The 12,345-nt window shown below is 46.0% G+C and overlaps 6 protein-coding genes across 6 annotated transcripts; 4 read left to right on the top strand and 2 right to left on the bottom strand.

The window, feature by feature from the left end:
• Positions 1 to 424: 424 nt before the first annotated feature.
• Positions 425 to 1,804, top strand: N7479_009610 (Aldolase-type TIM barrel; the record flags this gene model as incomplete). The annotated part of the gene is made up of 7 exons (XM_057257303.1): positions 425 to 503; positions 576 to 619; positions 691 to 819; positions 885 to 993; positions 1,047 to 1,278; positions 1,338 to 1,674; positions 1,730 to 1,804. The coding sequence occupies 7 exons, from the start codon at positions 425 to 427 to the stop codon at positions 1,802 to 1,804; spliced, it is 1,005 nt and encodes a 334-aa protein (XP_057104761.1).
• A 729-nt stretch (positions 1,805 to 2,533) lies between these two features.
• Positions 2,534 to 3,737, top strand: N7479_009609 (aldo/keto reductase family protein; the record flags this gene model as incomplete). The annotated part of the gene is made up of 3 exons (XM_057257302.1): positions 2,534 to 2,636; positions 2,698 to 2,780; positions 2,841 to 3,737. 3 exons carry the CDS (start codon positions 2,534 to 2,536, stop codon positions 3,735 to 3,737), a joined length of 1,083 nt encoding a protein of 360 aa, XP_057104760.1.
• A 657-nt stretch (positions 3,738 to 4,394) lies between these two features.
• N7479_009608 (antibiotic biosynthesis monooxygenase family protein) lies at positions 4,395 to 5,149 on the top strand (the record flags this gene model as incomplete). The annotated part of the gene is made up of 2 exons (XM_057257301.1): positions 4,395 to 4,581; positions 4,641 to 5,149. 2 exons carry the CDS (start codon positions 4,395 to 4,397, stop codon positions 5,147 to 5,149), a joined length of 696 nt encoding a protein of 231 aa, XP_057104759.1.
• A 981-nt stretch (positions 5,150 to 6,130) lies between these two features.
• Positions 6,131 to 6,727, top strand: N7479_009607 (uncharacterized protein; the record flags this gene model as incomplete). The annotated part of the gene is made up of 1 exon (XM_057257300.1): positions 6,131 to 6,727. The coding sequence occupies one exon, from the start codon at positions 6,131 to 6,133 to the stop codon at positions 6,725 to 6,727; it is 597 nt and encodes a 198-aa protein (XP_057104758.1).
• An 835-nt stretch (positions 6,728 to 7,562) lies between these two features.
• Positions 7,563 to 8,588, bottom strand: N7479_009606 (GPI anchored serine-threonine rich family protein; the record flags this gene model as incomplete). Its single annotated transcript, XM_057257299.1, has 5 exons — positions 7,563 to 7,750; positions 7,893 to 8,122; positions 8,203 to 8,337; positions 8,398 to 8,476; positions 8,537 to 8,588. The coding sequence occupies 5 exons, from the start codon at positions 8,586 to 8,588 to the stop codon at positions 7,563 to 7,565; spliced, it is 684 nt and encodes a 227-aa protein (XP_057104757.1).
• A 1,292-nt stretch (positions 8,589 to 9,880) lies between these two features.
• On the bottom strand, positions 9,881 to 11,984 carry N7479_009605 (alpha-amylase; the record flags this gene model as incomplete). Its single annotated transcript, XM_057257298.1, has 6 exons — positions 9,881 to 9,902; positions 10,004 to 10,256; positions 10,335 to 10,578; positions 10,690 to 10,713; positions 10,780 to 11,375; positions 11,468 to 11,984. The coding sequence occupies 6 exons, from the start codon at positions 11,982 to 11,984 to the stop codon at positions 9,881 to 9,883; spliced, it is 1,656 nt and encodes a 551-aa protein (XP_057104756.1).
• Between the last annotated feature and the right edge of the window lie 361 nt (positions 11,985 to 12,345).

Genomic DNA, 12,345 nt, shown 5'->3' with positions numbered 1-12,345 from the left:
TTAGTTCCATCTAAAACCCGACGTTATACTGCAGTCCTCGGCTCTTTGCTTTTTAACAAAAACAAGCCGAAAGTCAAAATAAGAGCACAGCATGCATAATAAGCGTTAGAAGTGTAAATGTTACCTTAGGGTATACCTCCAATACTTCGTCAGGGCTGATAATGAAACCACATAGTAAATATATTTTCGCAAATTCATGCTACCAAAGTGAAGTTCTGGGCAAGGAGCATTTGCACTAGCGGAGAAAAGATATGTTACCCTGCGTAGCCGTAGGTTATTCAAAGCACAACATTTGAAGGACCAAGCTTGAAGTTTATAAAAGGGCTCTGTCTTGCAGGGTAATTCAATAGACTCTGGACATTCAAAAACCTGTTAAGATATTCTCGTTGAAATATCCCATATCGATCTAGGTATCGGACCGAAAATGGATGAATGCCAGATCAATCTGCTCCAGTACCTGTGCTCAAAGACCCAGGTCGATGTCGACAGCTTTGATGTTGATAGTATGGAACTGTGCTCGAGTTTCTCCCTCTTCTTAGTTCAATGACATATGCTAATATCTCACTGTGCATCAGTATCGACTGAAATACCAGGTTGTGTCGATGCAACGTCCAATCAGGTATGTGCATTGTGGGTCAAAAATAGACGCCAGGGACTGAATAACTGATTGGAACTGTTTCTCCTTAACAGGCAGAGATCTATTGCGAGATGATCAAGCCACGCCACGATAGTTTGGTAAAGGAAGTGCTTGCTTTCAGCACTAATATGAAGTCCGAATTTCCGACTCTGAGGCTGGAGGAGCTAGCATTTGAAGTCATGGTAAGCCCAAAGCTCTTAATGACTGCTATCTACTGCCCCATAGATTGATTTGACTTTCAACTTAGGCAATTCGGCTAGCCTTTCTTATTATCCCAAATATCACTGGTTCTGTGCATGTGATGGCGAATCCGTGCTACTCGTACCACAAAGAGAAGATTGTCGAGACTGGAACACGTACGTTACCTTTCAATGGTAAAGTCGAACCGTGCTAACAGAAATTCGGTTAGGGTTACATAAAATCTGCAATCTCCTAGATCCCGCTTTCGACACGAATCGGTTGATCATGAAGGTGGCCTCTACATGGGAAGGCCTCCAAGCATGTCGGGAATTGACGATTTGCGGGATAAAGACTCTGGCAACCACGGTGTTTACGATGGAACAAGCCGTTTTGGCCGGCGAGGCCGGTTGTATTTCCATTTCGCCTTTCGTTCACGAGGCTAAAGCACATTTCGATGAGAAGTAAGTCGGGTCTCTTCAAATATCCACCCTCAACCGTCCTGCTCACCGGCCGGTGACAGATACTCGGACGAAGTTCCCCTTCTTCATCTATGCATCCAGGCACAGCAGTTCTACAAGAAGCGGTCAATGAATACAAAAGTCAAAGCATGTGCTACGCTCTCGCTTGACGAGATCCTACAGTTGGCTGGTGTGGATGCGTTGACCATCATGCCCGATGACCTGCGGAACCTTCTAAAGGGGACTGGCTGCACACGCTTGGCTGAAAGTCAATCTTTGTTTGGCGATACTTCTATCCCTGACGGCGGCGACTATCCTTCGTACCTTGATGACGAGAGCACTTATCGTCTTGACTTTTCTCGCAGTGGACAAGGTGCAGGCCAATACAAATTGATGCAGGTTCGTTTCTCTGATCAAGCTAGAAGCTCCCCGTGCTGACGAGTTCTAATCCTAGGTCCTAGCAATCTTTTCAGACTTCCAGTTCAAAGGAGAGGAATTTATGAAACCCCACCAGCAATTTTTGAGCTAGCTTACGAGGATGCGTTGCAGTCGATATTGACAGATGACAGAACTGGCGTGGTTACCGGATATTGCCTCTAGTGCCTCTAGTGTGCTATAGCGGCTTGTATAGTGCTAATTGATTGGGCTCTCTGTACTGTCTCTTCCAGTTCCATCCAAAACCCGATGTTATACTGCAGTGCTCGGCTCTCTGCTTCTTGACATTACACTTTAGATACTTCCCAGGTCACCTTGTACCGAGCTAAGTCCCAATACATGATCATGAAGTAGACAAGAATCGAAGAGAGAAATAACATCTATTCAATAGTGCTGGTATACTGATATTCTGCTAAAAAGCAAACCGCTCGGGGACACCCCACATGCACCTATATTCCTTGACTATTACATTTTAGATCCCGACTGCGGTCTTCGTAGCCCTTATGCATGCATCATGTATCCGATTTTGTTTTCCTTTGCAGCTCAGTCACCCGAGGTACTTGTTAATATTACACGTTTTCCTTTTCCTTCAGTCATTCAAATTTGGTATTTCAATACCTTCTCGACTAGGTACGGACATAAACATTTTTACTATTGACCGAGGTCTATATATTTCTTCTAATTATCCTCTCCAACCCTAGTCTTAGGACTTCAACTGATTTTTTTCCCTTTCCTTTCTCCCCTAAAATATACTCTAGTGAGTTTCGTTTTAGGAAGAATTAACGCCTTCTGCGCCACCTGACTGACTCCCAAAGACCCCTAAATGACGTTCAAATCGTTGCCAATGAATATCAGAGGCCGCAAGCAGATTCAGGTTCCCTCCCCTGCATTTGGCACTTGGACTGTAGATGGTTGGAAATCAACCGGTATGAAATAAAGGCCAGATTCAATCCTGCTTGGAATTCGGCTACTTAATTTATTTTCAAGGTGACCCGCAGAAAACAATCCAGGGAAGTTGCACAGCTCTCCAAGCTGGATGTCGTCATCTTGACTGTGCATGGGAATACAACGTATGCTGCCTTCATTTCAGTTTCTGATATTCCCTGATCTGACGAGTGTTACCTCCACAGGTAGATATTGAGGCTGGCGAGGCGATTCGCCAGTCCGGTGTCCCACGCAAAGAGATATTCGTCACCCATAAACTGTGGTCCACCTTTCTTGCTCCTGAAAATGTGGAGCTTGGGTTGGACCTGGCTCTCGAACGAATGGGACTCGAATATGTCGATTTGTTACTCATCCACCACCCTGTCGCAATCAAGTCAACCGGGGATCTCCGTGAGGCGTGGATTGGCGAGGAGGCAACGCTGGAGGATCAGGGCTCTGCAGCTGACGAGAAGGGCAACTTCGTTCCAGACCTGGAACATTGTCCAGCAGCGGTGGCTGCGCTCAATGGGGGTGTAGGCAGTATTATTCCGACATGGAATGCGATGAAGGCATTGGTTCGCTGTGGGAAGGCTCGAGCAATTGGAGTTTCGAACTTCGACATTGAGCATGTACAAGAGATACTCGGTGCCCAGAGTGACTCCGACGACGAAGTCCCGCTTTCATGCAACCAGATCGAGTGTCACCCCTGGTTTCCCAATCAGCGACTGGTTGACTTCCTACAGGCGCATGACATCCTGGTAATGGCGTACAGTCCATTTGCGTCCTTCAAATACGAGACTGGAGTCTTCCCGCCTCCACTGTTTGCTCCTTACGGAACGACCCTATTGAAAGACGAAACAGTCGAACGGATCGCAACCAAGAATGGTTTGAGCGCCAGTCAAGTCTTGCTAAGCTGGGCAGCTCAACGGTCTACACTGCCAATATTTAGGAGTCGCTCCTCAAATCATCAACAGGAGAACCTTTTATTCAAGGAGTTGCCGCAGGAGGATGTTCAAGCACTGGCAACTTTGGAACTGGACAATAAAATGGGCAAGAGCACGCTACCAATGCTCTTTCCAGAAATCAAGGTATATGACTGGTAGCTGTTGCCTCTGGATCTCGATAACAATCTGCTGAAGGCAACATAATGCTAGTAAAGTACGTGATTGGCTCGTTCCTTAGCAATCGATACTATATTGCACAGCCTAGCTCTTTCTGCAATCTATTTGTCTTGGGGGTTGAATGTCAAACTGTTGTCATTTCTGCCCGAGATATATTCCCATAACCAAATACGTAATGAATTTTATAATAAACAACTAGCGGTGTACTATGTAGGTATATACAACCTGCTTCGTGATGAAGCAGGACATAAAATCGAAAACCAACAATGCAGCACATATGTGGTCGATATGCAAATCTGCACACAGAAAAAATGCAACCGTATTGAGTAAATGCTCAATCATTTGCGTAGTTATACACATTAGAGTAGGGAAAGCAACAATAACTTGAATCTGTCTAATTCCATGCTAAAGATACTATTGAGCAATTAGGACAGGAGACTAGCCTTGAAACTGTCAAAAATCCATGCAGCTTGGTTGCCTACATTTCTGTCTGACAGACCGGGTGTTGTCCTAGGCTTACTGCGCCATATAGATGGAGCCAGTTCCCTCGTTTTCCGTAGAAATAGCAACTCCTCTTCTTGATCTCTACATCTTATCACTATTCTACCGTAAGCCCAATTTGACCAATTTGCTCCTAAAATGGGTGCTCCTGTTTCAGAAGTTGCCATCATTCCCCTAGCGAAGGGTGCCGATCCCCGTGTGGAGAACAGTGAAGCAGCAAATTCCCTCGCCAGATCAATCCAGGGTACAATCGAACAACCTGGATTCCAGCGCATGGCTTGGGGGTTGTACAAAAATGATCCTAGCGTGATGGTTATGCTTGTCGGTAAGTCCCTTCTTGATGAGAAAATCAGATGAAGCCACAAAATAACCTTCTTCTCCAAGATTGGGATGATCTCGAGTCTCATCTCGCCTTCATGGCTGCTCCGTATTATGAAGCTTTTATGGATGGCTTTAATGAGATTGTTGGTGGATCGATTGTTTTGTTCCATGCCATCTTTGAGGAAGGAGTTGGCATTTTGCCTCTGGTCGAGCTCAATAAACACACGGCCGATGTCTCCTTTGCTTTCTTCCCTGCCCCATCCTTGACCCAAGACTTCCAAGATGACCTCTCCCTAGCCTCGCGGGCTGTGAATATGGCTCTCCTCGAGTCGAACGATGCGCCCTCGAGCATTGCCAGTGGCTGGTGCAGTGATGATGCGTTGGACGAGGAGCGCGATGGAAAAGGACCAGAGAGGCCGTGGATGTCGATTGTGACATGGAAGACTACAGAAGACCGACAGAGGGCGTGGGATCGCAAATCTGTTCTCGGTGATATTCCGAAGCTCGCTGAAGGACAGGGGGAGTTGAAAATATTCGAGGTTGAGTTCCAGCCTGTTGTTTTCAAGCCATGAACAGGCTTGGAAATATGTTGCATTTATTATTTAAATAATTGAATGCCAAAAACTTGATCAACTGGCTTATAATTCAAAATTGTAACCCACTCAGCAGATCACTCATTATATATTTCCGCTTTAGGGAGTGTGTTTATATGCATATAGACCCACCTGTACTAGTCCTAAGAAAGACCGGAAGAATCCTCCGGGTCTTCCGTTTCTAGGTATTTCCCCTGAATAGCTTCATATTTGAGTATGTATAACCTTGGGGGTTTCCGGTTCTACTCTATCGGGCAGACCACTTCGGATGCGGGATCAACATGCCGATCCCTCTGATACATCAGTAAATACCCAAATGACTCTTCTGATCATATGCACACGCTAATTATGGAAATAATGTTAGATAACGCAGGGCCCCTGAAGGATGAATTTGGCGAATACATAATTAGGACTCAAAAGTTTAACGAAAGAGTGAGAGATGATCGTACAAGCATGTTTCATCTATTGCTCAAGTCTGACTATGTATTCTAGAAAGATTGGTATTGCACACACCAGTATGTCCGCGAGGAAGGGGATTACTGCTACCATTATGTCCATTTGTGAGTTTTTCCCTGTTGCATGATTCCAATATCTATTGCTAAAATCTTTAGGGATGGCCGGTACTACTCGAAAAACCCAGATGGAAGTTCAGAGAGCATAAACCCCATATTGAAAGAAGCATTCTACACTTTACCAGGAGGGGATGTTCCGATAGATTGCTCAGATGAAGTCGATTGGGACAGGTTGAATGAGATACCCGACCCTTGCATCGCAAGAGCCGCTCTAACCCACAAGGGTTTGGGAGACTTTCTACAGAAGATGAAGAGCCAAGAAAGTAAGTTCAAGTGACGAATAATAAGTGATCATAGCTAATATAGTGCAGAGAAGATTGTCGCCAATGACTAAGCTAGAAAAATACAACTTTGGAAACACATGCTGAAAGGAAAGGAAACTTCTGATATGATCATCCGTGACAAGGACGAAGAGAGCGAGTGCGAGACCGAGGAGGATTGGTCTTCCGACAAGTCTATTAGCAACGCCTGCTCCTCCTCGCCCTCATCTTCATCATCTTTCTCTTCTTCCTCGTCTTCCTCCTCTTCAATTGACAAGAACCCCACGGAACTAAGAGAGAAGCAGATACTCGAGCAGCAAAAACAGGAGAGAAGGAATGAGAGAGAAGAGAGAAAGAAAGAAAAGAGGAAGAGGAGTGAGGAAAGGAAGGAGAGAAAGGCGAAGAGGATGAAGGGGGAGAACCCGCAACGGAAGCACGACGAAGAAAACCACGGGCCAAAGGAGTCTGCGGCACAGAGACAGATATCCACGCCCGAAAAGCAGATACGAAGGGCCGCGACGTCAATGTCTGATTTGACATCGGAAAATGAGTCAATTGACCAGGCCATGGATCTACGAGAGGCCGACGGCAGGTCTTCTCAAAAGCGCAAGGCCAATGAGTTGGACGACGAAGATGAGAGAGTCAGGACCCTAGCCGCGAAGAGGGGAAACAACATGAATAAGAGATGCGAGCCTAAAATGTTGAGAACAGAAACGAATCGCTAATTATAACAAGCGAGTCCGCCGCGCAAAGGCGAGAAAGGCGAAACAGGAGATCAAAGAGGGGGGCACCAGAGTTCTAGTCTCACCGGAGGTATGCCCTGTTGCCATCTTCAATTCGAGCGTGGGATATTGGCATTGGAGGTACCACTAGGGAGGCTGTCAAGCGGTTGTTGCGTTCAAAGCCTCATATTTGATGTTCACTGTTCTTTCATAATATCGAGGCTGGGGACGGTGGAAGCAGATGGACATCACGGATCTGGTCACAAATCATGCATGCCATTTATTCTTGCAGAGGCGTTTCAAGCTGCACCACATATCTGCATGTGGAGTATCACCGAAACTCAAAATTAGAGAAGAATGCAAGATGTACTTGAATCTCAAATTCCCCAAACCCATGTGGCGGGTTGGGGCGTAGTATGAATTATTAGAACAGCACAAAGAAGGAAGCTAACCCCAGCGAATCCCGGAGATAAAACACCTAGGGCCGGGATATAAAAAAAGAGAGAAAAAAAAAACAAGCAGATGGATGGACTCATGGAGTATTCTATAAATGAATCGAATATAGCACAGAAAAAAAAAAAAAAAGCAAGCTCATGCATGCAATCCGATTACATCCCTAGTCTACATCAATAGATGAAACCCCGAAAGGCCGACTAGCCACCTGCTTAAAAAAAAAAAGAAAAGCAAAGCAATCCATCCATTCATTACCATTCCTCCATGAATAACGCAATTAATTACCAGAATTCAGTTCTCAACCCTCCACACCTTGAAGCTGAAGTCATACCAAGCCTAGGCAAACACCCAAGCTCGACAGAACAGCCAATCTTCAAGTTGCAACTTACAGGAGAGCGAGGAGACCAGCCAGAAGGCCAGCAACGGCACCGGGGGCAACCAGAGCCATAGCAGCACCCTCGGAGGCAGTGGGGGAGGCAGAGGCAGAGCCGGTAGCGGAGCCGGTGGCGGAGGTGGTCATACCGGAGTTGGTCTTGGTGCCGGTGGAAGTTCCGGTAGAAGTAGACTGGGAAGCTGTACGGAGAGAGATATCAGTGGTGTTTTTTTCCATGGGTGGGGAAACCAGTAGTCAGGGAGGTATGGGAGCCAGTGGGAAGGGAGCCAGAAGTAGAGTTTCCGGGGGGTTTGATAATAGAAACGCGTTGGGTGGAAGTACCAGTAGTGGAAGCCTCGGTCTCAGTGGTGGTGGCACCAGTAGAGGTAGAAGCGGAGGTAGAGGCAGTAGAAGAGACAGAAGAGACAGTGGAAGAAGTACCGGTAGTAGTGCCAGTGGTGGAAGCGGTGGAAGAGCTGTTCTCAGCCTCGGTCACCTCGAACTTCTGGGACTGGGCGAGGATGCCGGTGTTCTGGGCTTCGGTGGAGAGAAGGTTGATCTGGAAACCGGAACTGTAGTGCGCGTTGAGTGTTAGTGGACTTCATTGCGTGGTGATATATAATGCGACGCCGTGTCACAATGGTGGTCTTACCCTTCGGCGACATCCTTCACGCCGCTGGCAGAGTAGGAACCATCGGAGGTGTCGATGCCGGAGGCAATCTTCTTCGAGACGGGGGGGTAGATGTCATTGTTGACAAGGACGATGTCAACGGAGGAGGCATCGGTGCTATTATGGGGTTAGCTTTGGGCATGACTAGGATAAAATATGAGAGTATAATTAACATACTTGACGTGAGTCCACTTGATGGTGAAAGAGCCGGAAACATCGAGCTTATCGTTCTTGGTGGGCTCGGTGACGTTGATGGCTGGGATAAATTGTTAGATGGGGAACTTTTGTCATGGGGTGATTATTTTTTTTTACATACCTCCAACGGAGAGGGCCAAAGGCAGGAGAGACAGAATGAGTGAGAGACGCATATTGATCGACTTAAAGCGAGAGTGGGGGGTTTAAAAAAAACGAGTGGACGTTGGAGCGTAGAATAAAGAGAGTTGTGAAAGAGAGAAGTAGAAAAATCTTCAGATTTAAGAGATGCTTGTGATTAAGTAGGTGTGACCAAACGCTTCTGATATTGCACAACCTTGGGGATATGTCCCAAACCGTCGACAATGTCTTTACTAAAATACGGGAAAATACATCTGAAAATAGAACTCACATGGTGAGATACCCGGGTTTTCCAAGCATAATAATATTTTTAAACATTTTATATTACAAAACGTGGGAAAATCAGGGTCTGAGTGAAGGTCCTTTGGGGAAAGGAAGATCTTCATGGTTCGTGGACGAGCTAGTTTCAGGTACAAAATCCCACTTGACTTGCATTTATAATATATTACTCCATTATGTCAATTGAGACCCTCCATAAGAACTAAATATAATGTACAGGAGTATAGCCGTCTACGGGTATGTCTACTAACCATGGATGTTGTACGCCGATAGGGCCGATAAAGAATACGCTAAGCGATCTTGGCAGTCCGCTAGTGGAATTTGAGGTCTTGGCAGAGCGTAAACACGAACACGGTTTCAATACCGCTTATATCGTCTGTATTGTATCTTTGAATTTGCAAAAAAATGACTGGTGTAATTTTCAAAAAAAAAAAAAAAGCCTGGACCCTGAACTTCGGGAATTCCCGCATATTTTTAATCGGGTTATCAGGGGGTTTTGCTTGAGCTAAGACTTGATGCACAGCCAATCTCACACTTCTACAGGCAACTAGAGGGCCACGTTCCTGAATCTAAAATCTACAATCCCTGCCCAATATATATTATTTAATATATTATTCCCGTGTCTCAAAAACCAGACTCGAAGAATGGCTCTGCGAGAACACCGTTTGTCTCAAGAGACCCACTCCGCCACCAGGTCAATTTTCAGGCGTGAGACATCTCCCAACAGGGGAACTCGGACTATCCGCTAGACGAACCATAGGTGCACTGAAGGGAAATGAGTGTCTCACCGAGAATCTACCGGCACATTCTTACCGGATTGCTGCGGACTACTGACAGCATGGTGCCATGGCCATAAGTAGTGAATTAGTCAGATTCAAAATTTTGTAATATTCCCCCCCCTTTAAGTCGTTATGGCTTAGAATAAATACGAGATCGGGGGAATGCAAAAGGGTCACAAAATACATATTAGTATTGTACAATAATTTACACCGGCAATTCCGCAGAGCCCCGATATCTACGGGTATCTTGCGCCCTATAATCTAAAAGATTAAGCGTAGATATTCACATTACTAGGGTAGCACAAGAAAGTCAGTCATCACGCGACCTCAACAGCAGAAATCTGGGGGTGAAAGGGAAAAAAAAAGGTGGGAACGGTGAATGGAATACATACAAGTCCCTTTTAAGACCATCCCGGTCCACTGTGGCAGAATCAACCCAGACACTGGCACTCATCCCCTGAACACCGAAATTTCCATAACCATTTTTATCAATGACGACAGGTTTCATTTCGGGATGTAAGAGATCCGTCCACTGCTCGAATGCATGACGCTGTCCAACAAACATTCGCTGCGTACCCCGACCGGCGTTACTGATAACACACGCGAGCCCGGATAAATGGCGGGCGTTTCCGTAGCGGACGAATCCTGTATCGCGGTTAGATCTCGAGTAGATTGGTGGGGGCTCCGTATCCAGTGGAGAAGGCAAAAAAAAGTGAAGCGAACCTATGCAATTTGGCTGGTCGAAATAATCCTGTTGTTCACCGTAGGCGTAGAGTTTCCGGGCTTGTGTTAGCACGGGCAAAAGGCCGTTACAACTTGGTGTCATTGGGTTATCCACATTCGCTCGGATCCCGTATAGGTCACCCCAGAATACGCAGGGGTGACCGTCTTTGCGGAGGAGGACTAGTGCGTATGCTAGTAATTTGAAGGCGGGCGATACAGGGGTCTGCCGTTGATTAGCTCGGTCCTACTAGATCGGGAATAGTAGACTCACTTCAAGCATTTGTCCTGGTGCCTGTGGACAATTAGATAAAGAAATTAGATATGCCAAGATCGAGCCTCAAAAGTTGGTACTTACTGTATCGTGATTGGCAACAAGGGTCTGGAAAAAAATATAGATTAGTATGTGTATCGCTTCGTTGCGTATCAGATACTGAGAAAAACTTACCACAGCATGGTCCGGCCGACGCTGTACAAGTGTATCTTTGAAAATACCGCGCAGGTCTGCGGCCTGTGCATGCGATAACTTCGAGAACCGTTCCAGGAGAGGTACATCATATGCAGAGAGATTATACTCCACATCTTCCAGGTAACGCAGAAGTGAGGGTAAATGTCCAGTCCAGTACTCTCCTATGGCGAAAAAGTCCGGATTGGCTGTTTTCCGAATATGTTGCACAAATGCGCGTTGGAACTCCGTTGAAAAATGCTTGGCGGCATCGAGTCGCATGCCGTTAAGGCTTAGCGATTTGGTGACCCAGGTTCCCCATTGCATGAGGTCTGCGCGGACCTCTGGGTGGGTAAGATCCAAATCGGCAAACATGAGGTAATCGTAGTTTCCAAACTCCGTGGAGACATCTTGCGCCCAGTCCTTGTTTGATTCGACGATCTTGTAGATTGCGCTTTGCTTGCTCTTATCGTCCCAGTCGACACCGCTGAAATGTTGCCAGTTATACTTCATTGAGCTGTACATGTCCCTGCGACCGGCGAAATCAAAGCCTGTCCAACCATTGACTTCCATTGGCTTAGATATATCCACATCTCGTCCTGTTCTCTCAGTTTAGTAAATGGTCCAAAACATGCATATATTGAATCTCAACAAAAAAAAAAGAGGAAAAAGAAGAATAAGATAATCTCACGTTTAGGATCAACCTTGACGGCCTGGAAAGGCTCCGGATAGTCCGCGCCAGCTTTATGATTGAGCACAGCATCCCAGATAACACCAATACCCAAGTTTTGCGCTTGACACATCAAATCTTCAAGTTCACGCTTGGTACCCCATTTCGTAGGGACTGCACCTTTCTGATCGAACTCTCCTAGGTCATACAGGTCGTAGATGTCATAGCCATTGCCATTAGCATCCATCCCCTTGCATCCAGGGGGAACCCAGATTTGATCAACGCCAATGGCCTTGTACTCTGGTAAGGCATTTTGCAGACGACGCCAATGCTGGCGGTCGGCGGGAACATGCCATTCAAAGGTTTGCAGTATGAGCTTGTTATCTGGAGCAGTCCATGATGGTAGCTGTTCTAGATTTGCTGCTGATTCTGTTACCGTGTTAGAGAGTTGGAAGTTGTTTCTAGTGGGGGAGATGGCACCTTCAATCTGTTTCCATTTCTGACCTTTCTGTCGAGATCCACACCACAGGAAAGGCATTGTTGGATGTTGCAGTGCAAATGATTGTATGGAAGCACATATGCAGAATACGCATATCCCTTTTGGGGTTAGAACTCGGATGTGGGGAGACTATTTTTACTCGGACAAAGTAAGGTAAGGAGTACTACTACTCCGTACATACATGTACTAGCAGTACACATGTATTGTATGGAATGTAGTGGATCTTGAAATTATTGAAATTCCAATGTCTTGGAATGAAATTTTCAGAACATCGAACTTTTCTAGAAAACTGGAAAAACTCCCGGGGTCCACCGAGATGATTTAATTGGCTTCCCATAATGCGTAAGGAAAAAATGCACCTCATAATATGAAAGATCAATAGGGGAAAGAGAAAAAAGTG

The sequence above is a fragment of the Penicillium vulpinum genome (genome assembly GCF_028829585.1).
Source record: "Penicillium vulpinum strain IBT 29486 chromosome Unknown utg000004l_segment0_segment0, whole genome shotgun sequence".
Classification (NCBI taxonomy): Eukaryota; Fungi; Ascomycota; class Eurotiomycetes; order Eurotiales; family Aspergillaceae; genus Penicillium; species Penicillium vulpinum.
The sequence above is the reverse complement of the archived record's forward strand: the minus strand, read 5'-3'. Positions and strand labels throughout refer to the sequence as shown.